The following is a 25,997-nucleotide window of genomic DNA, read 5'->3' on the forward strand; positions in this document are numbered from 1 at the left end:
GCTCTGCTTGAAGCACGACAGGCGGTCCTCGGTGCCGCCCAAGTAGCCCGGTGCGCTGGGACTGCAGGGACCATCGGCTGTCGTCATGCGCAGTGGGAAGCGGCAGTGGGCATCGGGCGCCTCGCGCTCGCAGGCCACGTTGCCCTCCTTGTCAGCAGCCAGCTAGCGGCTGCGCTGCTCGCCTTCTCGTCGGGCGGCGGCTCCCGCGTCCAGATCTGCTTCTTTTTCAGGCTTCAGGCTGCTGGCTGACGCTCCACAATAATTACTTCTTTATATAAAGCTTTTTTCTCACACATATATGAATGTCACTGGATTTGTTTCTCTGGTCAACCCCGCCTAACACCAATACAATTCAAGTTTTTCTGGGATCCTTTACTTCAGCAATTTTCAGATGGTAAAAGTAGCACTAATTTAAAAGTGTATTATTAAGAAAATCTCTTAAAAAGAGAATATCATTGACAGTGAATACAAGAGACATACACAACTGTTTTTAAATATTTATATAAAAGTTCAAGGATTAGAAAGGAAAAAAATGTTGATTTTAGAAATATTAATGTACTACCTGAATGAAATCGGGATTATCAGTTACCCATTCCCATTGAACTGATCCCAACTCTTGGCAACTCTGTGTGTTACAATAAACTGTGCTCCACTGGGTTTACAATGGCTAACGGCACTAACTGGTTGCTGAGAGCATCAACGATTTGTAACACCCAGGAAGAAATTTGGGTTCAGGGTCCTAAAAAGATATGTCAACTAACATTCCACTTTTTGCTTCCTCTAGAATAGCAGTTCTCAACCTGTGAGTCACGACCCCTTTGGGGGTCGAAGGACCCTTTCACAGGGGTCACCTGATTCATAACAGTAGCAAAATGACAGTGAAGTAGCAATGAAAATAATTTTATGGTTGGGGGTCACCCCACAACATGAGGAACTGTGTTAAAGGGTCACGGCCTTAGGAAAGTTGGAAACCACTGCTCTAGAAGAAAGATTATTCAAGGCACACTGCATGCAGACTTTCCAAAAAAAGTCCTGAGAGTTCTGCAGTGCCACACACTCATGGTACTGCCTGGTGTCAGTTAATAATAACCAGTCATTACATTTCTTTGCTGGCACTTCTCACGTATACTTCATATCCACATGAAACATTACCACTACACCACAGTGAAATACACCAGTGGGTGATCTACCAGGTCAAGTCTGAGGACCCACTGGTTGGGAAACCCAGACCTGTATGACAAGTTCAAGATGATTTTAAGATAACACCTCTCATAAATAAGCAAAAGAAAAGGAAATAGCAATAATGGTTATTTTATTTCAATCAATAGAATTACTTTTCTAGAGATAATCTTTTTTAAGGTTAAGGTTTATGTCTTAGTTATAACTATAATATTAGACTTCATAAAATCATCAAATTTTAAGCCTATACTTTGAAAATATGAATGAATTTCAGAATGGCTTTCACTAATGATAAAAATAGGAATAAGAATGTAATAGACAGTTTTTAAAAGTAGGTGACATACTACATATCCTCGAGCATAAGCCAACCCGAATATCAGCCGAGGCACCTAATTTTACCACAAAATTACATTAAAAATGTGCTGAAAAACTCGGCTTATACATGAGACTATATGGTCATTTCATTTTCAAGTTCAATTACCTGCATCAATATTTGGAAATAGAACCAGGGTCCGCTTGTTAAAGGAGATAAGTGCATCCAATGTTAATTCAAACATCTTTATGGAATGCTTAATGTCAGTGGTCACAGGGTGCTGTAGTGCCACAATGTAATCTTTAGCTTTTACATCATCACCTGTTAAAAGAAAATCAAGCCACATTAATTAAGAATACTAAAGAGAAGGATCTACATATAACCTCCTCCCTGGGGGATGGACAACAGGAAAGTGGGTGAAGGAAGTGGGTAAGATAAGACAAAATAATAAGAACTTATGGATTATCAAAGATTCATGAGTGAGGGGGGAGTGGGGAGGTAGAGGAAAATAAATGAGGAGCTGATACCAAGGGCTCAAGTAGAAAGCAAATGTTTTGAGAATGAAGATGGCAACAAATGTACAAATGTGCTTGACACAATGGATGTATATATGAATTATGATAAGAGTTGTACGAGCCTCCAATAAAATGATTTAAAAAAAGAGAGAGAAAATACTAAAAGGAAGAGGGGAATTCTGAAAGCAAGATTCCAAAGTCTGTGCTTTTTAAAAAAAGAATTCTCAGCTAAAATGGTTTGTCATGTTCTAAGCAGGGTATCCAAATTAGAATCAATTTATAAAGATTTATTGCAACTAGCCCAAGGATATAGCAATTTTAAGATATTATAAAGGTGCTTGCAACCACAAACAAATAGTGTCAGTAACAGGTATAAGAGATTTATTATGTTTTAAAGTCCAAAGTGTTTCAAAGCATTATAAAAATAAATGTAAACCTTTCCAAATTCTCCAGATGTTTCTTATGAATAACCAGCAGTGTTACTAAATAATAAAATGTCGCAAATTAAAGCACTTAGAGCTTGAATGAACAATAAACACATTTCATATAATACATGGAGCTTCCTTATACCATTACCTGGCAGATTCAACACAGTTAAGTATGTCTAACTCTGGTCAAAGGGTTATGAAGACATCCCCAGGCTGGGACGCTATGGACAGTCTTCAGCAAAAAACCCTGAAGTGTAAAAGATAAGAATGGACAGTGCTACACCACATGAATGGAGAGCACCATGCCAAACAACACAAGATGCTTATCAACATAGACCAGACCCAATCAAGCCCATTCCAACTAACAGTGACTTTATGGGCTCCTTAGTGCTTCTGAGGCCATAGGTCTTTCCCTTGCAAAGTCACCTATCCACAGGGCCGCATTAACTTAATGAGGTGTTTCAACAGGCAAAGGTAACACCCGAGGCACTCACTCATCTATGCTAAGAAATCTGAGGGACAACTACCTGGCCAGCCAACTGGAAGAGATCCATAGCTCTGTCCATTCCAAAGAAAAGGTGAACAATACAGGCATTACTGAACGACAGCACTAGTATCACAACCAAGTAAAATTTTGCTGAAGATCATTCAAATATAACTGCAGTAGTACACCAACAGGGAGCTGCCAAAAACTCAAGCTGAACTCAGAAAAGGACATCAAACTAGGGATCTCACTGCTGATATCATTGCTGATGTCACATGGATCTTGGCTAAAGTGGAAAATGCCAGAAAGACATTTGCCTATGCTTTATTGATTATGAAATGGATAACACTGTAAAGAATGGGAATTCCAGAATCCCTGGAACCTGCACTTACACAAAGAGGCAGTTTTTCAAGCAGAACAAGGGGATAACCTGTAGGGTTCATCCTAACTGCACAGTAAGGAAAGGTGTGTCTTAGGGTTGTATCCTTCCCCAGATTTACCCAGTCTGGATGCTGAGCAAATCACTGGGAGCCGGACTATATGAAGAAGCATATAGTGTCATGATTGGAGGAAGAATACATAATAACCTCTAATGCACAGATAACACAACCTTGTCTGATGAAAGTGAAGAGGAGCTGAAGCACTTATGGAGGAAGATCAAAGATTCAGACTTCAATATAAATTATTCTTCAACATAAGGAAACAAAAAATCCTTATAATTGGACCAATTAGCAGCATCACGATAAATAGAAAAGACTGGTGTTGCCACTGATTTAATTTTCTTTGGATCCACTATCAATGCCTATGGAAGTAGCAGTCAAGACATTTAACAATGTTGGACAAATCTGCTGCACAAGACTTCTTTCAAGTTTTAAAGAACAAAGATGCTGCTTAAGCAGAACCAGTTTTTCAGGGTGGTGCAGGGCCAGGCAGGGTTTCGTTTTGCTGTCCACAGGATCGCTGAGTCAGAACGGACCCAACAGCATCTTCCCAACAAACCCATCATCAACTACATGGTTTGTATTTGTTTCTAAATTCAACCAGCAGCAGTTATTTTTGTGATTTAATAGTAACAATGGAGCTTCACTACGTTAGAATCTTCAGTGGCATTTTATTTAAAAGACTATGTTGATTCCAAGTTTTTATTAAAAAAATTATGAGTCACATATAAGCTTCTAAAGTAAGGAGGAAATATAAGTATAAAACGTCTGTACACAGTATAAAAAAGACCTAAAGGCCTAAACAAATATATAAGAAACTTGATAAAATATGAATGGTTCAAAGATCAAAAACAAGACACCATCTCTAATTATAGTTAACAGAAATCTTTGAGAAAGATGTATTCAAAGACAAATTCAGATAATTGACTAGATATATATTAAGCCCTAGGGTCTCCTAAAAGAAATTATTTCAAGGAGAATTTAAAACTAGTAATAAAAGTGTCTTCACTGTAAAGGATATGGGGATACTATGTATAAACTATAATCTGACCACAGCTACAAGTCGGCTCTGTTATCATGCGTGTTTCTGTCTATAAATTGGCTTGTCTCTGCCTGGTCAATAGAGGAATGACGTCACTCTTTAATGTAGCAGTTGAGTTATCCACAAATATTCTCACCACCATTGAGTCATGTCAGACTCACAGCAGCACTTCAGGTTAGGTTAGACCTGCCCCTGTGGGTCTCCGTGACTAACTCTTACAGGTGTGAAAGTCAAGTCTTTCTCTTGCAGAACTTCCAGCTGCTGACCTTACACATAGCAGCCCAATGTGTAACCAAGACATCACCAGGTCTCTTCTCTACAAGTGAAGGGGCTTAAAAAATGGTATTAATACCAATTTTGGTATGAATGGAACTTATGGAATAAATTTCTGGAAATTTATAATGGAATTTTTCTGGAGGGTAAGAGAGGATGGAGAAAAATGAGGAGCTGATATGAAGGGCTAAAGTAGAAAGAAAATGTTTTGAAAAGGATGATGGCAACATATGTACAGATGAACTTGACCCAATGGATGTATGGATTGTTTTAAGAGTTGGAAGAGCCCCCAATGAAAGTATTTTTTTAAGATAATAATGGAATTTTTCTACAAACTCTTCGAGGCATGTGCCTATGATCCCCCACAGTCCAAGACACAGAACCCTAAGGGAACTGTACCAACAAGCTGTGGAGAAGCACAGTGCCTGTCAAAGGACCATTCACCTCACATGCGGTCTCTTGTTTCCGTTTGCCCGTGTACTCACTTTCTTGAAAGTACATAGAGCGCAAGTCCCTCTGATCTTTGTGCATGGAGGATGGGGGATTGTTCCTTTGAAAAGCAGTAATGTTAGAGTCCCCTTCAGCAGATCATTGTATACAAGAGGATGTATCAATCCTGACTGCTACGGACCAAGCAAATGGTGACAAGGGAGCTAAACTCCAGTTTACTCCTTGGGAGTGGTCCACTTCTCATTTTTCTCCACTTCGTGTGATTAAGAAACATTTGTAGTGGCTAAGAAAAGCCATTATAATGCAGAGTGCTGTAGGAATGCATGGGCAACGTAAGATCCCATTTAAGCAGTTTCTTTATGAAAGGACTGCTCAACAGCCAAACCTACATGTTTTTAAAACCACAAAAAAAGAAAACACAAGATCCAGAATCATGTACTCCTAGCAAGAATCCATTTTGTGCGAAGCCTGCACACCTGCTTTTCAGCCTGCACTTCTGACGAATCCCTCTGCTCATTCCTTCAGGACTCAGTAGCCTTGGTGCACCTGTTTCACACTTTGAATCATGGGACCACAATTTTGTTTTCTTTTGTAATAGTCTTGAATTTACTGTGTTGTTTTTTCTCATTATTCTGGACTTACAATGTCTAACTTTGCTAATATTTTTAGTAGGATCGTTACTAATGTTCTGGTTATAGAGTTGCAATAAAGAAACAATTTCAATACTCTGGTTTCCTTTCAGATCTTATAAATCTTTCGCCTTTTACTAAAAAAAAAAGAAACAGTTTCAATGATTTCAAATAAGACCCTAAACCCGGGGTGCTTTCTGCTGCACAATGGTTATTTTCTATTCACTGCAATTTTTTCAAAAGCATGAGATTTTTCAGAGCACATATAAAGCTTAGTAGCAAAATCAGAACAGAGTACAAGAGTATTTACTTAGAACACAGGCTCCCAAACGTGGCTGCTCATTGGAATCACCTAGGAGCTTCTGAAACCACAGCTCTCTTGGTAGCCTAGTGGGTAGAGGAGCCCAGGGAGCTGTCGTCTCACCAGATCTCCAGGTGATTATGATGACCAGCCAAGTTCGGAAACCTAAGACTTAGAACATACGTTCCCAAATGCATTGGGCCTACCACTCCTTTTCAGAAAAAAAAAATTACTCATCAATCCCCCAGTAATTTTTGTAAGTTATATATATAAAAAAATTGTACTTTGGCCCTTAATCCACAATAAAGTATAGGTATCTGCTTTTGTAGACATGTTTGTTTTTAAATTCAATCCACTATTCTTATAGAAAAAATAGCGAGTCTGAGAGACCAAATCTCACAGCACGAGATTTGAACTAAAACCTTAGTCTTTAATACCTACTAGTATATTTTATCCACAATAGTTTCCAAAAGGACTAAAATATACCCAGTGTTTTTGACAAAACAACCATCAGACTGACTGAAATGCAGTACGTACCTAACCACATCCGAATGATGCTCATATAGTCCTTGTTCTTGGCTGAGAGAAGTTTGTCGTAGGAAGGACAGCCTGCCAAAAGGATGCGATCATGGTCCTCACACATGGATATCAGATGCTGCTCTGCACTTCGGGTGCAACATACGTGGTAATGAGCCAATTTTGTTATGGCGTGTCTGATAGAGTCATCAATGGTCCCACTGACTTCCCCACCTTCAATGTGAAGGATTCGGATGTTCATCAAAGCAGCAGATGTAGCCAGAGCTAGGGCATCAAACCTGTCTCCGTGAACAATCATGATGTCAGGCTTCAGGCGATTCAGGACATCTGGTAGCTTTACCAGAGCCAGGCCTACTGATTCTACCATGGCCGCCTCATCTTCTCCTCGAACAATCGTGTGTAGCCTGGTGTTAATGTCAAAGTCATCTTGTTCAATCATGCGATATGTGTTTCTAAAGCAGAAGAGAAAATAAAGACCTGAGAATATATCCTTAAATGTAGGCGCATTTAAGAACAGGAACGACATCTAACGCTAAGCGTGACAAGAACGAGATTTCTTGTTGTTAAAGTAAATAAACTGAAGTGCAATCGTTCAGTAATTACAATAGCCGAACACACTTCCTTTAGATACACACTAAGGTATACAGTTTTTCACAAGAATACACGTGTACTCACCACCTAGGTCAAGATAAAGAAGACTTCTAGACTTAGTGCCTGGAGGAGAAGCACCTGAGGGAGAGCTGTCTTATTAGGAAGAGACCAAATGTATAACAGTAATCATTTGTTTTCTTTCCTTCCTCTTGTGAATGTGTGTATTCACCAACTTTTTAAAAGCTGTTCTAATAATAGAAAAAATGCTACTTATAAAACAAAAGCTTATTTGTACATACACAAAGCTGGGAATCAGAAAGTCTAACATGTCACAATAACTTTGGAATGCTGAAAATCATCTCCAGAATGCTCCGATACAGTACCACTGCTGTTTTTCGCTCCTACTGACCCAGTCCCTGACTCATGGCGACCCCACATACCATGGAATTGCACCATGGTGATTCTTAGTAAGGTGACCAGATTTTAACATTGGTAAAGCTGGACACCAGTAGGGCCCATTGATAAGACTCATATCCTGGTGAAATAGCCACATGGCAGCCGAAAACCAGATATCCTAGCTTGTTGTGCATTCTTTCCAAAAATCGGGACTTTTTAAAAACACCGCGGGACACAGGAAAAATTGCTAAAAAGCAGGACGTCTGGTCACCTTTTATAGGGTTTTCACTGGCTGATTTCCAGGCTGTTCTTTTCAGTCCACTCTACTCTGGAAGCTCTGCCAGGTCTGATTTAGCATTGGTGACGTTTATCCTTGTTAGGGTTGACCTTCCTAGATATGTATGTTGATGTTTTTCACCAAATATAGAAAATCCTGATTATCATTTATTCTAACACCTTTCTGCTCAATTTTACCCCTTTTCTGATAACCCAATTAAATGTACATGCGATGGCTTGTGATCTTGGTTCAGACATCCCCAAGGTTATGTTCTCTTTCTTTCTTCCTCTTCTTCGCCTCGCTAACGCCTAATGATAGGTCTGTTCAAGTTCACTGATGTTTTCTTCACTTCAGTTTTCTGCCTCAGATTTTTCACTTCCTATATTGTACTATTCAGGCCTAGAGTTAATTTTTTTTTTTTTAGTTTTTTTTTTTTGTGTGTGGTGGTGGTGTTTTGTTTGTTTTTTTAACAATTTATTGGGGCTCATACAATTCTTATCACAGTTCATACATACACATACATCAATTGTATAAAGCACATCTGTACAGTCTTTGCCCTAATCATTTTTTCTCTTTTCTTCTTTTACATTTTATTAGGGACTCATACAACTCTTATCACCATCCATACATATACATACATCAATTGTATAAAGCACATCCATACATTCCCTGCCCCAATCATTCTCAAGGCATTTGCTCTCCACTTAAGCCCCTTGCATCAGGTCCTCTTTTTTTTTATCCCCTCCCTCCCCTTTCCCCCCTCCCTCATGTGCCCTTGGTAATTTATACATCGTTATTTTGTCATATCTTGCCCTATCCGGAGTCTCCCTTCCCCCCTTCTCTGCTGTCCCTCTCCCAGAGAAGAGGTCACATGTGGATCCTTGTAATCAGTTCCCCCTTTCCAACCCACTCACCCTCCACTCTCCCAGCATCGTCCCTCACACCCTTGGTCCTGAAGGTATCATCCACCCTGGATTCCCTGTACCTCCAGCCCTCATATGTACCAGTGTACAGCCTCTGTCCTATCCAGCCCTGCAAGGTAGAATTCGGATCATGGTAGTTGGGGGGAGGAAGCATCCAGGATCTGGGGGAAAGCTGTGTTCTTCATCGGTACTACCTCACACCCTAATTAACCCATCTCCTCTCCTAAACCCCTCTATGAGGGGATCTCCATTGGCCGACACTTGGGCCTTGGGTCTCCACTCTGCACTTCCCCCTTCATTCAACATGGTATATATATACATATATACACATACATATATACATATATACATATATACATATACATACACACACTTACATCTTTTTTTTGCATGATGCCTTATACCTGGTCCCTTGGCACCTCGTGATCGCACTGGCCAGTGTGCTTCTTCCATGTGGGCTTTTTTGCTTCTGAGCTAGATGGCTGCTTGTTCACCTTCAAGCCTTTAAGACCCCAGACACTATCTCTTTTGATAGCGGAGCACCATCAGCTTTCTTCACCACATTTGCTTATGCACCTATTTGTCTTCAGCGATCCTATCATGGAGGTGTGCAGTCAATGATAAGATTTTTTGTTCTTTGATGCCTGGTAACTGATCCCTTTGGGACCACTTGATCACACAGGCTGGTGTGTTCTTCCATGTGGACTTTGTTGCTTCTGAGCTAGATGGCCGCTTGTTTATCTTCAAGCCTTTAAGACCCCAGTCACTATCTCTTTTGATAGCCGGGCACCATCAGCTTTCTTCACCACATTTACTTGTTCACCCACTTTGGCTCCAGCCGTTGTGTCGGGAGAGTGAGCATCATAGAGTTCCAACTTAATAAAAGAAGGTATTCATGCATTGAGGGAGTGTTTGAGTAGAAGCCCAAGGTCCTTCCGCCACCAGAATAGAGTTAAATTTTTATGTATTACATCTTCTTTATAGTTTCTGTTTCCCTGTGGAGGTAACTGTTTCTAAAATCCTTGCTGCTAATTCCAACATCTAAACCATCTCAGGATCTGTTTTTACTGACTGCTTTTTCTCTTGATGTTAAGCCAAAATTCCCTGCTGTTTTGCATAATTTGCAATTAGATGCTAAACATAAAGATGGTCCACAATACAGACTGGATTCTGTAGCTTCCTCCTAGGTTATTTTGTATAAGCAGGAGAGTGAGTTGTGTTCAAAGTAGACAGCAGATGGCATTTGAGCTCAGTTTTTTCAGCCTCTGGCTGTTGCTTTCTGCTGGGCTGCTATGACCCTCCATTCACGTGCAGTTCACCACACATTGGAGAAAAGTTAATATATGAGAGGGCATCAAAATGTTTGTGGAAAAGTGGAATAAAAACATAACATTAGTTTCCCAAAAACTTTTTGAAGCCCCCATACAGTCGCATGGCTTAAGATCCATAATGTACAAATGGTTCTACAGTGACAAGTCTACCTATCACTTTCAGTCCTGTGGTTCCTCTCCCAAGAGGCAACTCATTTCTTATCTTAGAATACACTTTTCATTAAGTACTAGTCGAGCTTCCAATTACATTACCTTTCCACACTAAATTATTAGTAGTGCATAAGAAACCTACTACAATTTCCCTGAGAGCCTCTCTCCTTTTATTCTTTTATCAATCTTTTCTCACACAAGTAAGCAAATTCACTGAGGAGACGTTCATCCCGAGCAATGAATAACATCCCGCTTACTTCTTCTTCTTATCCGAATGGCTATTTCAGTCAGACATCCTCTCACCTAGCAGCAATCTGGGAACCCAGGAGCCAGCCATAAGCTCCTTCTCTAGTGTGCACATATATTTTCTAACAGTACATTGCTTAATTGTTTTATGGAACGCAAGGTTTTTTTTGTTGTCTTGCTTTTAAAGAATAGTCTGAAAAAGACAATTTTAATTTAACACACATTTTCTTCAAGTATAACGGCATTGGGTTTTTTTAAACATCTTTGGAAACTGCATTAATATTTCCATGACAAGGGCACACTAAATGCTACTTTACCACTTTCTGAGTTCAAGTACATAGGGCAAAAATTCATGTTAATTTCTAGTTTAACATTTTACTTCCTCAAAGATTTCCCAACCTTTGTTTTAAAATTTGAGATTGTGATCAATAGCAAACCTAGTGGCATCATAATAAATATCAATGATAATGGTCTACTTCACTTAGTGACCACGATTGTGTGCTCTCACCTTGATTCCGACGATAGCAACCCTAACACTTAGTAAAGCTGCCTCTTGGGTTTCCTGGGCTCAAAATGCACAAAAGCAGATCCAGGTCTCTTCTCCTACGGTGGGTTCAAACCACCACCTTTTCAGTGGCAGCAAGCACTAAACCACTGCACGCCAGACCTCTGTATATTTAAAGACCGTGTTCTGTGAGGCTGCTGTTCCGCTTGAGCCCACAGTTGCAGCCACTGTGTCAATGCATCTTGTTGAGGGGCTTCTTCTTTTTTGATGCCTTCCTACTTTGCCAAGCATGATGTTTTCCTCTCGGTATTGATCTCTCCTGATAACATGTCCGAAGTACAGGAGACAAAACCTCACCACCCTCCTTTCTAAGGAGTATTCCGCCTGTAAATTTCCTCCAAGACTGATTGGTTTGCTTTTCTAGAAGTCCATGATATTTTCAATATTCTCTGCCAACACCATAATTCATATGCATCCCTTTTTCTTCAGTCTTCCTTATGCATTGTCATATGAGTTGACTGAAAATACCATGGCTTGGGCCAGGTGCACCTTAGTCCTCAAAATGACATCTTTGCCTTGTAACACTTTGAATAGGTCTTGTGCAGCAGAATTACCCAGTGTACTATGTCGCTTGCTTGCCTGACTGCCACGTCCATGCATTGTGCCATACTCTTATATACATATGCTATTGGTCTCTATACCAGTAATAACTGCCGTCAGAGCTTACAAAACACTGCACGGGGAACAGTCACATTACACAGTATAGTCACACAATACATATTTACAAGTGACATTTCGCACAAATGTACCAACCAGTAAAAAAAATGTACTAACCAGTAATAGTGACATTGATACTCATCATCTATCAAGCATCTACTAAACACCACCACAGTGATGGGTGTGTGCATCACTCTATTCCTCACAGTAGAGGTTTTTACTCCATTTTATACTTGAAGAAACTGAGCCTCATAGGTGCTAAGTGAATTCTCCAAGGTCACATTAAAAGAACAAAGTGGTAAAGTGGGATGTGAAGCTAGTTCTAAACAGCTTCAGAATCCAAGCTTTCACTAATACACCAGAACGATGAAGAATCACAATGAAAGCCCTTTCATCTTACCCATAGTCATCTATCAGGTGAGAGCCAAGTACCACCACATCAAGCTCAAAGCAGTCCGGTTCCGTTTTAATGCCAAACATGATCGGGGCAAGTTTGGAATAATCAGCCCGGTTGCAAGTAGCGACACAAACACGAAGCTTTCGGGTATTCCCATTCTTCTCCATGACTTTTTTATTTCCTTTTAAGAGGGTCTTAAAGTAGAGTTCCTGAAGTTGCAAAAAATGAAAAGTATTATTAATAATCAGAATGACATGTCCTAAATGTAAACACAGAAAGCTTTCATTTTAAGACCTTAAAAGTTTGCAGTTGTAAGGAGCCCGTGTATGCAATGGTTAAAGCACTCAGCAGATAACCAAAAGGTCAGGGATCCCAACTCACCAGCTGCTCGTCAGGAGAGAGATACTTCCACCCAGACTTACTAGGTTCTGAAGACCCTACAGGATGGTTCTATTCTGGCTTCTAGGGGGCAATGGGTTTGGCTTTGCTGAGTCCTTAATCACTATTTAGCATGTAAGAAAATAACCAAACTCACTGCCATCTAATTGAATCCAAGTCATAGAGACCCTAGAAGACAGAGTAGAGCTACCACGACCACTCAAGAAGGCATACTGGAATGCAGTGAGAGTGATGTAACCACTTCTAATTTAGAAAAGCAAGCAGTAATAAGGTAACGATTACTTGTCATACTCCGTAATTGATCCCCACATGCAAAATTCTGGCTGAGAACCACTGGTCTAGCTCAGTGCCCTCAATTTACAGAAAGGAAACCATGTGTCTTGAGAGGGGAAATGATATCCTCCAGATTCAAGATCACATCTTGTTACGGTTACGACCACTTCACCGACACGATGCGTGTACAGACAGAGCACCATGATCAGCGCTGGGGAAGCAAACGAGGAAGATGAACGCCCTGCCTCCGAGGCCTATATAAAAGTAACTGCCAAACTGACAGCTCTGAACGCTACCAGATACCCCTGTTCTGTGTCCCATCAGCACTGCGAGTCCCAAACAGAGCTCACTTTCTTTTCTAAGTTGTTGCTTTTGCCTTATTCTCTCAGTTAGACACTTTCACTCACTCAAATGCCATGACATCTGCTCTCCTCTGTTCTTTATCCCATTTTTCCTAAGCCCAGTCAATTCTACCTCAGAATCCTTCAGATCCATCCCATCTTCATCCCACCAGGATTCCTCTGAGTCCAATCTTCACCTTAACCCCACCCACTGTCACCAAGTCATCCTGACTCCTAGTGACCCTACAGAACAGGGGAGCGCTGCCCTTGTAGATTTCTGGGGCTGTGAACTCTGTGGGAAGAGAAAGTCTCATCTTTCTCTCTCGGAGCACCGGTGGGTTCAGATGGCTACCCTTGTAGTTAGCAGCCCCACGTGTAACCCAGGCTACCAGGGCTCCTTGGTCTTCATCTTAGGTCTATTTAAGTAACTATTCAATGGACGTGCTTGTCTCTAGTCTTGTCCTGCTTGGCAAAAACTCTTTTGAGTGTTCTTTCTAAAAATCTTAAACCTGACTACATCATGCCAACCCATCTATCACTTGTGACAGAAAGGGTTAAGCTGCTACTTTGGACCTAGTCCATCTTTCCAATCTCTTCTGGATGATTGGATCTCTCTTCAGACTGGAAGAATGGACCGGGTGACAGAGCATAAGCCATACCAAAGTAGCTGCCGCTCAATGAACGATCTCCATACCTTACAGATGCGAATCTCCTCTGTCTAAAACTTCCTTTTCCTCTTGCCCAGACTCCCCTTCAAATCTCAGTCCTGCGGCACCGCTTTTGGCGTGCTTTCATATAAACTTGTTCCTGTTCACCCAACCCCACTGAGTTGCTCCCTCTTTCTTAGCACTCTGCCCTACCACATGTCCCTGACCGGGCTTCAAAACATGCATGGGGGAAAACAATGAAAAGATAATGGACTCTTCCCATGTGTTGAAGCACCCTCCTCTCCCCATACTGTGACTCATGCATCTGCCACTCACACAGTACCCTTCATTCAAAAATACAAGGCCGGGAGAAGGAATAAGAGATGTTTTACGGAGCACTGTCAATATCTCAGCTTAAATGTATAACTTCACTAACTCTGATTCCAATGCCCATGTCCTGGAAAACATACCAGTGTTTAGAATTTGTGATCAGGAATCCTGAGAAGCTTGATTCAGGATGCCAGTGAAATGGGAACTTCCCTCTGACCAGGGTAAACTGATGCTCACTGAGGTCCCTCTGTTCCGGGTCCCTCATCTCTTAGGCTAGAAAGAACCCTGTGGCCACGCCAACAGCCTCTCACTAGGCTGACTCTGAACTGTGCACCTTAAATGAAAGCTAATTCAACCTGCTGGAAAGCACTTTTAAGACACTGCAATGAGCTTTCTGCCTGAGCAGTTGTATTCTTAAGGTCTAAGCATTATTTAATGCTTATTAAAGAGACGAAAATATTCTTCAGAAACCACTGTCTTAAGTGTTCTTGCATGGAATCCTCCCTCCACTGATCATTAACTTTGAGCTGGATCGATTACTACTGATATTGAATTTACTAGGAGATAAAGGAAACCACTCATGATTGGTCAATTTACATTAATTTTACAATGAACAATAAACTTCCATGTGGCAGTACTGGAACCTTAAGCCTTTCCCAAAACTCAAAGCCTAGTCTACAAAAATGGAGAATAAGCTAGTCATGTAAATAAATGATGACAAAAAATCATCAGGCCAAAGCTTTTCTTTTAACTCTTAAAAGCAAGTCCTATGAGGATGTGGAGACATTTGAACACTCGTTCACTGCTAGTGAGACTATAGACTGGTACAGCTGCTCGGAAAAACAGCTTGCTCCAAAAGTGAGGCAGAATAGCCGCAGGATTCGACAATTCCACTTCTAGGTGCATCCCCCAAAGAATCGAAATCAGGGACTCAACCTTGCTGCACACCATGTCCACTGCAGTATTATTCATAAGAGCTAAGAGATGGAAATAACCCGAGTGTCTAACAACAGAATGAATAGATGAACAAAGTATGGTACAATGTCATACTACTTAGCCATAAAGGGAAATTAAATTTTGATATATGCTACTCAATGGGTAAACCTTGAAAATGCATGCTAAGTGAAATAAGCCACACACCAAATGACTGAGTGCTCCTCCATTTAAAAAATAAAAATAAACATTATGCATTATGTTAAACCCAGAAATCTGTGATTAATCATGGATCAATTCTCATCTGGATTGTAATCTGTTAACTTCCTTAATAAACACCTTCAATACACACACAAAATGAAAGAAATATCTACGATAGGCATTGCATAGAGACTGAAGCTTATTAGTAGTTCCCAGGAGCCAGAGTTGTAGGGGGTGTGGGGAGGGGGGGAAAGAGGAGAGATATGGGCAGTTCTTGCTTTTTTTAAGTAAAAAAAGCAAATAATGGTAAAATGCCCTTTAAAGAAAGCTCTTTTTAAAAATAATTTAAATGTAAATAATTGTTGTATTGAATAATGCATGCCCATTTACTCATGTTTAAACATATTTAAAACTTAAATGTCACAGGTTATAGGAGCAGAGCTTCTGATCTGTATTTTCTAGCAATCTGTATCTGGTGTCTGGGAGCTAAGAGTTACTAGTATTTTATTTACCTTGCATAGATTATACTAAGCACATATAAATACATATATTTTATAATTGGTTATATATCTACAAACTGTTATTATACATTTTGCTTTTAAAATGGACTAAAAGGTCGATAGGCTTTGACTTGGTGAAAGGGAGAATAGAGACCCATGAGGGAGAAGAGAAACCCGAGAGGAGAGGGTGGGATAGAAGATGGGGGTGGCGGTGCTTGGGGAGGGGTATAAACTCTTGAATGCAGAGTTGATGGTTTGAAATATAACCCCTTCCACCTAATTCACAATTTAAAAAAATCATAAACAAAAACCCCACAGAAATAAATGAAAACGCTTTCAATTGCATTTCTGAATTAAATGGTAAAGTGGAAGTTTAAATGTATTGGGAAGGAACCTCAAGGTGCAAAGTGCTGAAGATTACTGACCATCAATTTTTCAAATATCTAAAGGGTTATGAGAGCTACGAATATAAAACTATTCACTGTCACAAACATTTATGGAATATCTTCTCTTCAGAAAAAAAACTAAGAGCTATGGAGCTGAGAAGGACCTCCAGCCAAAACCAAACTCACATTATTGAGTCGATTCCAGCTCAGAGACTCTACAGGACAAGCAAGACCTGCCCGGGTGGCTTTCCAGAACTGTAAGTTTTGATGGGACTGGAACAGCTGGTGATTTCACACCAATGAGCAATGAGCAAGCCCTACCCCACTGGATTCAGCCCTTGAATTTTAGAAACTTACCATCTAGTACAGGACACCAGGACACACAATAGATTATAACAATTTTACTTTCTCAAACTGAAGAATCAGAAATAAAATTGATGTTCCCCCTCTTTCCAGTGTACATTATTTATGTGTTCAGGATAAGATGCATGCCTCAAAATTTACTTTTAGATGGAAAGCTGTGGCCAAAGTTGTCTTTATCAGTACGAGACAGGTAAATGTGATGAAATGGCCTTTGGGAGCAGCAGGAGAATTTAAGCTGTATAAAGTTCAAGATAAAGCAAGCAAGATAACACTCATTTATTTCCACAGTGAAATCCTGCAGGTAAATTTTAACTGCAATGAAAAAGGAATGGACTATGTTCATACTGTCAATATTGCTAAATCACAAAACCATAAAGCATGTTTTGAGGAAAAAGGAGAAAGTCTAAGAAGTTAAACACAATAGGGAACCATTTTTGTAAATGTTGAAAAAGACAGGCATTACTGTTTGGTGGTGGGGTTTCGTCTCACTTCCTTTGGACATGTGATCAGGGGAGACCAGCTCCTGGAGAGGAACCTTGCGCTTCAGAACATGGAGGGGCGGCAATGAAGGGGAAGACCCTCGGCAAGACGGACAGACCAAGGGGCTGCCCCCGTGGCTTCCAGCAATAACACCTTGAGAAGGACAGGCAGGCTTTCTTTCTGTTGTACATGGGCTCACTAGAAGGCCCCTGACAACTAACAACATGTACTGACATACAAGGATTAGTTTAAAAAGCATGGTACTAGAGCGGCAGTTCGTGCATCCATGTGTTTATTCTACACAAAACATGTGTAAGCCATGTTTCTGTGGTGGGGGAAGGTTGCAGTCAGGTTCTCTCAGTCATGCACTTGTCTTAGTCTCCCTGGAGTGCTTTCAAAAGAAGGTGGAATCAAAACAGCAGCTTCAGAGGGGTGTACTTGCCAGTTAAAGTCACACAGAGACGTCCACTCAGAAGGTTACGGGGACAAATTTGGGGGATTCTTGATAGATTTTTTTCTAAAGGACACAGGATGATCACAGGAGCTAACTATGAAGCTGCTTTAAGAAGTCGGAAGCACTGTTGGTGGGAACAAGCCAGGAACACTGTGCTGAGGAATGTTTGCCCAGCACAACAATGCACCTGCTCATTCTTCAAGGGGAGCAGGGCTGTCCCAGGAGACTTTCATTGAGAACCCCACCCTCCTCCACCCACCCCTTTAGGGTGCTTTTTGTTCCTGAAATTCAAAAACGTTTAAGGAGTACAATTTGAGTCCTTCAAGGATGCAAAACTGCTGTTCTAACCTGTGACCAGAAGAGCACAGAATTCTTCAGAGCAGGGTCCAAGGGACGGAACAACCCACCCACCTTCAAAAGTGTATCGACCTAGAGAGAGGATATGTTGAAAAACAATAGCTTCATATTCTGATATTTTTTGACAGTACTTTCTTTATTTTTGTAAAGCAGGTGATTTCTCCCCTGTTCTGCATCTTGATTCACTTCCTGCAGGTGTCCTCTGGCTTCTTGGGAGAGAATTCATAAACGCAGGAAGGCCTTTGCCAAAAAACATCTTTAATAAATAAAGAGAACTCTGGTTCTAGGAAGATTTGAAAAAGTTTCTGGCACCTTCCGAACTGTTGTATAATTGATGAATCCTCTGAGAAACAGGGAAAAGCCAAGAACCAGAAACACCCACCAGAGCCAGTACTGGCCATCAAAGTATCCAGGGAAATAGGTGGAGAACCTGACAATCAGGATCCACTTAATTAGTGAGAGACCAAATCCTGAAATGGCCCCTTACCTTCCTGCAGCTGAGGTGGTCAAGGCACAAAGACAGGAAAAACCCAATCCAGTTAAAGAGGAATGCCATGAAAAATGTTAATAAGAAAATCCCCCCCCCCAAAAAAAAAGAAAGAAAATCCCATCATTTCCCATCCTCAGCTGGTCAGCATCATCAAAATCATCCCGGCCCACAAAATCTTCATCTCTTCCAGGAACCAGAGGGATGGTGGCTTCAGCCTTGGTTCTCTCAGCTTCATTGTAACTGGGCAGTGTGGTAGCCACACTGTAAGATGGGGGCTTTGGAAACCCAGACTCATCTTTGTAGTCGGAATATGCCCCACTCTTGGCAGAGATGCTGCTGTAGGAGGGGAGCATTGCTTCCAGCCTGCTCAGCTTCTCCAGGCTCTTCTTCATTCGGCAACTTCCCAACCCGACAGCTGAAGACAAATGGGTGCACAAGCAAGTGCGGTGAAGAAAGCCGATGATGCCTTATAGCGCCTGGGGTCTTAAAGGCTTGAAGATAAACAAGCGGCCATCTAGCTGAGAAGCAGCAGAGCCCACATGGAGGAAGCAGCCCAGCCTGTGCGGTCACGAGGTGTTGATAGGGTCAGTTATCAGCCACCAAAGACCCAGAACAAACAATCATATCATTGTGAATGACAGGGAGTGTGGAGTGGAAGGGGACCCAAAGCCCATCTTATCTTGTGATATTTTTAATAAAGGTTTCTATGATTTTATAGCAATACTATTTTACTTGCCTTCAAACAGGAAACTTGTATGGGAACACAGGACAGGAGCGGAGTGGAGAGAAGGAAAGGAAAATGAGGCGGTGGGGATGGGGGTGAAAGGGCTTTAGCTAGCTACACAAACACGTTTTGTAAAAGACAAGCAGAAATCTGAAACAAACATGGCAACATAATAATATGGCAACATAATAATATGTTGACGCTTGGGAGCTGGCAGAGGATGTCTGCTGTTCTTTCTAAGCATATTTGAACTATTTCAGAATAAAAAACAAGAACTTTTAAAAAGGAACACTATGAAGTAAGTGTTGTCCATAGTATCCTGAAACTAAAACTCAGAAACAACAAACGAGGAATTGGATATTTAAATTCATTTCTCCATTTTACTCAACCCCATAATCGTGACCTACCGAGGCCAACAACCGTGTGTATGCCTACATCCAACAGAAAAGTCTGCTTGTCCCTTGCCCTCACGGGCAATCGCTGAGGAACCCCACTCTTCAAAAGCCCTTCCTGCATTCTCTTCAACTGGCCATCATAAACACTGACAAAAGGTGATCAACCCGTCCCAAGAAAATAAAGAGCATCCCACTCAACTTTGAATAAAGGTTCCACTTCCTATACACGTGTCTACATATATGCATCCATATTATGTATGTATGTAATTACCGTGGAGTGATAAACACAATGACAAAAGCTCAAGCAGTCATTGATTAAATAGTAGTAGTAGTAAACACTTGCTAAGTAACCCCTAGTGGCCAAACGTGTGCTATTCATTTCTTCTGCATATCCCCCTTATTAGCTCCATTTCACAGACAGGGACAGTGGGTATGAAGAGAATATTTGCTTTTCTGAAACAAAGTTAATAATGGACAGAACCATAATCTTAACCAGATGTGAATCATTCCATCAATCATTGCCTCACATGCAGCGCTTGCCTTCTTTGTTCATTTCATAAACATGGAGTGCCTGGCGCTACTAGAAACCACGAAGCTTAAGAAGTGCAGAGAAGATGAGATAGGAATTTGAAGGGGTCTGAAGGAGAAAGTGGCTTGTAACTCAGAGCTCTATGCCTCAAATATAATTCGGCTGAGCTTCTTGTCCCTCCAGAGTTCCTGCAGTTGGGGCTTCAAAAAAATCCATGGAAACATTCCATTATCCTTCAATTCCATTTCCCACCTTGTTTCGATGTTTCTGAAGCCCTCTCATTACGCCACCCCTCCTCTCGAGCACTCTAGCACTCAGAGAATATTTTTTGTGGTCTGATAAATTTACTAGAACACAATTATTTTAATTTTACTAGGACAAAATTATTGTTCTAGTCATTTTACTAGTATGTTCAAAGTCGCTGATGGAAAAACCAAGCCAATACTGACTCATTGTGAGCCTACAGGACAAGTAGAACTGCTCCTGTGGGCAGGACCGAAACTTTTATGGGAGCAGACAGACAGCTTCCTCTTTCCCCCCTGGCGCAGCGGGGTGTTTTCAAACTGCTCACCTTGGGGCTGGCGCCCCAAAGTGCAACCACAACACCACAAGGTCTCCTCTTGCAGATGGGAAGCAACAAATACTTATCAATCCGGACTCCAGGATGGACAGGGGCCTTCGAGCAACCTGCCGGTCACATAACGGTCCAGTCTCTCCAGTACACGGAGGGCATGGCTGGCTTTCTCCACCCTTCACGACAGCCCGTTTCCTGGCAGCACAGGACCCAGTTGGGCCTCCCTCTTACACACCCCACGCCAACGTGCCGGCCCTCGGCGAGTCGGCCTGCTCCGGGGCCACACGCAGAGCCGGGCCGGGGCAGAGCCTTGAGGAGGCGGGGCACGCAGGCCCTCGGAGGGAAGGGCCACCCGGGAGGCGCGGCGCGCAGCTGCTGGCCGCACGGCGGCCTCGAGGAAGAGGCCCCGGACGCCGAGAGGATGCTCTCCTCGAGCCCGCCCCCGAGCCCCGCTAACGCGGACTCACCAGAATCCTGCCCTGCCCGCCGCGCGCTTGGCTGGGCTGAGCTGAGTCCGGGACCTGGCCAGCGCCTCAGCTTCGGCAGCTCGGCCGCGCAGGTCGACGACTCGTCGCTCGACCCCGGCACCGGCCCCTCGCACACCCCGCCACGCCCACCCGGAGCGCCGAATCAGCGAACGCGTTACGTCACCTGAGAGAAACGCCGTGATTGGCTGCTGACCGTCCCTGCCACCACCCCTCTCCCAACAGTTTTTCGAAAAGCCGGATACGGTGCGGACGTGTGAGAGGCTTCCGTAGTCGTGGCGGTAATTACCTGAAGAGAAGCTGACCGCAGTCCCCGCCCTGAAGCGTTTTCCTCTGCTGACGGCATACACTCGTCCGAAATCCAGCATGGTTTTGGCCTTGCCTCCACGCTGGCTCTTCATCTACCTCCCACTCCCTCGGCCATTCCGTAGACCCTGCCGCAACGGGTCGAGTCCCGGCCCAGCCCGGAGCCGTCTCCTGAGTCTAAGCTCAGGAACCCAGAACCGTGCCGCCTCGAAGGCTCTGGGGGAGTGCGGGGTGGTGGCCGGGTCTCCGCATCCACTGCAGGCACCCCCCACCCCCGGAAAGCCAACGAGATTACGAGGGAAATGTGGCCGAAAGGGCTCACATAATTCCTAATGAAGACTTTTAAACCTTTTTTCTTCTCTTCAAATTTCGGGGTCACTTTGAGTGAGGTGGTGATCCAAAGCTTTGCCACAGGCGAAATTATTTAACTGATTTAACATCTCATTTAGATTTCTAGTAATGAAGCTAATTAACTAATTAGGCTAATCTATTAATTATTGCAAAACACTTTTCAGTAGTCACCCTCCAGCTGTCTTGGACACACTCGAAGGTCCCATTAGCCACTAAAGGGCACACATTAAAGAGGTTTGTGTGAGGAAGCGCCATCGGATTTCTTTGTTAAAGATCCCTGGCATTTTTGTGAAGAATGGATTAGATGAGGGTCAAAATGGTGGCAGAGGAACTCAATCGAAGTGGATAAATACGAGATTAATTCTGGAAACAATGGATGGAATTTGTAGGTGGCTTAGATAGGAGAGGATGATAGAGAAAAAGGAATTAGGGGAGACTTCTGGTTTTGGTATTTCGGAATTGAATGGATAGTGAGGGAACTACTTACTGAAATGAGAAAGAAAGGCTGGGGGAGTGACCCAGTTTGGGGGAGGAAAAAAAAGCAAAATTGGCACCCTAAATGTTTGAGTTGCTTATGAGTAGCTACATTAAACCATTAAATAGACAATGAGAGATATGAATCTGGACAGACTCACCAAGGTATGGATATGGTAATCATTTCTTGTTGCTGCTATAACAAATGACAGCAATTTTAATAGCTTAAAGCAATAAATTATCTTATAGTGCTTGGGGTTAGAAGTCCAAAATGGATCTTATAGGCTAAGATCAAGGTCTCAATAGGACTTCCTTTTGGAAGTTCTAGGAGAAAACTACTTTCCTAATTCCCAAAGGCAGCCCCCATTCCTTGGCTCCTAGCCTCTCTGATCTTTTCCCTTTTTTCAGTTCAAGGTCTGTTTGTTGACCTTTTCCAGTGGAATCTGGTGGGGTGCCACACCTGCCCTCAAAAAGTCTATTTTTTATATTCCCTCGTGACTTCCTTGTTCTGCTCCCCTTGCTGTTCTGTTACATGCCCTTAGTGTTTTGCCTCGGTGTGATTGGTTCAGATCGGATGCAATTCCCACACTGTGTCTCCAGTGTTGTCCCCTGTAGGGCTATAGGTCAGTGAGGGATGCCTGTTTCATAGTGGGGCCGGCCATATGATCCTCCTTACATCGTCCTCAAGGATTGGTGGGCCAGGATGTACTCCACTCTCTCTTCCCCTTCATTTGCTCTTGTGTGCTCTGATCAAACATGTCCCTTTTCCTGAGCTGTAGCTTCAGTGCTGTCCTCTGAAGTAAATTCTTCTGGGCGAGGGGCAGCTGTCCACATAGCTGGGATTGGGGCCCACCCCTCAGACCTCTCTATTGGTTCTCTGACTTTTTCTATGGTCACATCACACCAAAACTGTTAAGCCAGGAAGACTCCCAACCCCAACACTTCAATGCCCAGCCCCAACTGATTGGTAGAGGTCATCTGGAAAGCTGTGTTGAAAATGACTTAGGCTGAGTAGGAATTCAAGGGGAAAGATTCTGGGGGCTTGCCATGTTGGTGGCTGTCTGTGGTAAAAGCAATCAGTTTCTGTAGCCAACCCACCACAAATGTAGCAGCCCCTGGGGAAGGGCTCAGGAGGGTTTGATGTCAACTAGCACTAGGTCAAGACAATGACCCACTTCATTGCTGGTTTATTATAATACCCACTTATGATGTATCACCTATTGCCCTTGTAATACGTTTGCTGTATGACGTGCAAGTCTTATAACAAGCCCCACTAAATATACAGTCCTGACATGGGATGAGGGGCCCCTGTGCCCCACTGTCTGTCTTTAATATTTTTCATAATCCCAAAGTTGCTCCTGAGGATCCTTTCAAGTGTTGGGGACCTCCTTGCCCCAACAGTTGTAGGGGTGAGAGAGGATTATGGGAAAGCTGGGGTAATGTCATATGTTTGCCATCCCTGCTTTAAGTCAATATCTTGAAGAAATCAATTGAGATGGAGAAAACTGAGTACTGACTCCCTAGATTAAGCTGGATTTTTGTTTAATAATGTTTCCCTTTGCTTTTCCTTTTACCCCACTCTATCTTAGCTGTAAGGCTTTTAATTGTCACAGCTGTTAAGTATGCAAAGAATAAAACACTCCTTACAAATGAGACATTACTGCCAAGGCAAATCCCATAGACACCTCCCTACAGCAAAAAGAATGGTTCCTGGCACCCTCTTAGTAGCCTTATGAGGCTGCACTATATAGATAGTCATTCTTGAGGAGCCTTGGTGGTGTAGTGGCTACTCACTGGGCTGCAATCCACATAGATGGTCATTCTTTTCATCTAAGGCAGTTTCCTAAAGTGAGCAATATTGTCCACCTAAGGGGCACTGGAACTATCCAGGGGAGCTGTAAAAGTAAGTACCTTATTTACCTGGATTCTGGGCTATAGTATAAACGTTTTTAATTGTGGGGCAGGAGGATGCTGAGTAATTTTTTCCCCCCTGAAAAAAGGACAGTTGACCAAATAAGTTTGGGAACCTATGCTCTATGGCAAAGCTTCTTAGGCTGGGAGTTGCAACTCCATATAGGGTTGTACAACTGAATTGTGGGAGTCATGAAAAATTTAGCAACATGAACATGCAATGACGTAAATTAAAATGAATGAAAAACCAAACGCATAATGAATCCAAAGTGTTTCTGGCACCACTTGCCCATATGACAAATTCCTCAGGCAAAAGGTGAGTGGGAAAAGGTTAGGAAGCCCTGCTAAGTAAAGCATTGTAAGGATATTGGATACATTGCCTTAAAATAATTCAGTAGCATTCTAAACTACATGAGTCAACTTCAGGTTTTCAAGCCCCCTCAAGTGAAACATATGCTTACAAATGTACTGATAACAATACTCTGAACCCTTTGTGACCTGTGGACATCTAATGCTTACATATATTTCCTGCCTCTGGAATTTATTGGCAATGTCCTATCCTACTTTTATTGCATGCTGTCAGCTGGTGAGGACCTGAATGACTGCAAGAATCTGCAGAATCAGCCCTCATCCCACCAACCCTAATAGCAGAGACCCCTCAAAATCCCTTTACCTCGAAAAAAAATGTTTCCATTTCATTATAAATGCTTTTCATTACTGAAAACACGTGGTTTCAACAAAAATTGATAGCAGAACATAATTTGGCTTCAAAAGGATTAGCTGAAAGGGAAGCCTTTTTGTATTGAATTCAGTCCTCATAACCTCAATGATGAACCAAGTTTATCCTGCCAGTCAATCAGCTTTTAAAGCACTTGTGGTGGGTAGGTATCCTGTGTTGGTTTTCCCAGTTAAAAAGAGGGACAAGGATTTTTGTTTGTGTGTGTGTGTGTGAGAGAGAGAGAGAGAGAAAGAGAGACTGACACTGACGTGTATTGGAATTTTAAAATGTATTCTTTATGGGCAATGAAAGGATCATATTTTAAACCAATGAATGATCCTATTCCCTGTCTTCTGGGAAACGAGATAAGTCCATGCTCAGCCATCCTTGACTAACAGAAGTTTAGAAAGTTAAATTTGCACAGCTATTCCAGAAGAACTGGAAAAGTGTTAAAAACTAGTTTGCCCTTTAACTGTGGTTTTTATAAAAAGTTGGGTCAACGAAGTTATGATTTACAAAAAAGTGCTCTACTCAGGCCTGGCTCATGAAACCAGGGCTGTGAACCTTTACTTCCCAGATTCCCTTAAAGCACACGGCCCAATCTGTTACCTGAAAGCAAGGCCTGCGTCACCCAACTGTTATCCCCACCTCATGAGAACAATGCTCTGGGATTAAGGCACAGACTGCCAAACCAAGGACCACAGCCTGAATGGGCCGCAAGGTCGGGCCCCAGATAGTACTCTTCAAGCCACTTGGAGCAACACAAGCAGTCCCTGTGAAAGTTCTCATCTCTTCCCTCCTTCTGTTGTTGCCAATTAACGCGGCCCAAATCCAGGGTTGCCAGAGACCACCAGGGCCAGCGCCAGGGCTCAGGGAGGTGGCTCTAGGAAGGCAGGCTATGTTGTGAATGCAAATACCAGTTCCAAAAAGTCCCTAAGGGAAAGTTTATGACACTAGCAGTACTGGGGTCGCCAAAGAAACAGTGTCCCTGTGATCACTTCATGAGCAATGTAAAGAAAAACGGGCGCCGAAGGCACTATAAGGAAGTCAAACAAGTACTCCAGGCCAGAGGCTGCCAGCAGCTTCTCCAACAGATCCAGCTGGCAAGCTTGGCCCTGCCTTCTTAGGAGCTCAGAGAACCCACTCTCCCAGACAAACCCTCTCAGAACACACCCTGGGGATACTGCTCTACTGCCTGGTGCTTCAAAACCCTCACCACTACCCCTAAAATCGTTCCAGCAGTCTCCCCAAC

At 42.5% G+C, this 25,997-nt stretch overlaps 1 protein-coding gene and 1 pseudogene across 3 annotated transcripts in view; both read right to left on the minus strand.

The window, feature by feature from the left end:
• The window catches only part of GNE (glucosamine (UDP-N-acetyl)-2-epimerase/N-acetylmannosamine kinase), a 37,373-nt gene extending 16,250 nt beyond the window's left edge, over positions 1–21,123 (minus strand). Inside the window, exons 1-4 of one of the 3 annotated variants that reach the window (XM_075560138.1) lie at positions 20,968–21,123; positions 12,128–12,333; positions 6,592–7,043; positions 1,661–1,813 (exon numbers count right to left, since the gene is read on the minus strand). In XM_075560138.1, the coding sequence (XP_075416253.1) occupies positions 1,661–1,813; positions 6,592–7,043; positions 12,128–12,291 (769 nt within the window). In that variant the 5' untranslated portion in view covers positions 12,292–12,333; positions 20,968–21,123. Of the gene's footprint in view, positions 1–1,660; positions 1,814–6,591; positions 7,044–12,127; positions 12,334–20,497; positions 20,656–20,735; positions 20,758–20,967 lie in introns of those variants that run through there. The other 2 variants (XM_075560140.1, XM_075560139.1) reach the window with 2 other exon arrangements.
• LOC142458478 (NEDD4 family-interacting protein 1 pseudogene) lies at positions 17,906–20,208 on the minus strand (annotated as a pseudogene).
• Positions 21,124–25,997: the final 4,874 nt, after the last annotated feature.

The sequence above is a fragment of the Tenrec ecaudatus genome, chromosome 10 (genome assembly GCF_050624435.1).
Source record: "Tenrec ecaudatus isolate mTenEca1 chromosome 10, mTenEca1.hap1, whole genome shotgun sequence".
Classification (NCBI taxonomy): domain Eukaryota; kingdom Metazoa; phylum Chordata; class Mammalia; order Afrosoricida; family Tenrecidae; genus Tenrec; species Tenrec ecaudatus.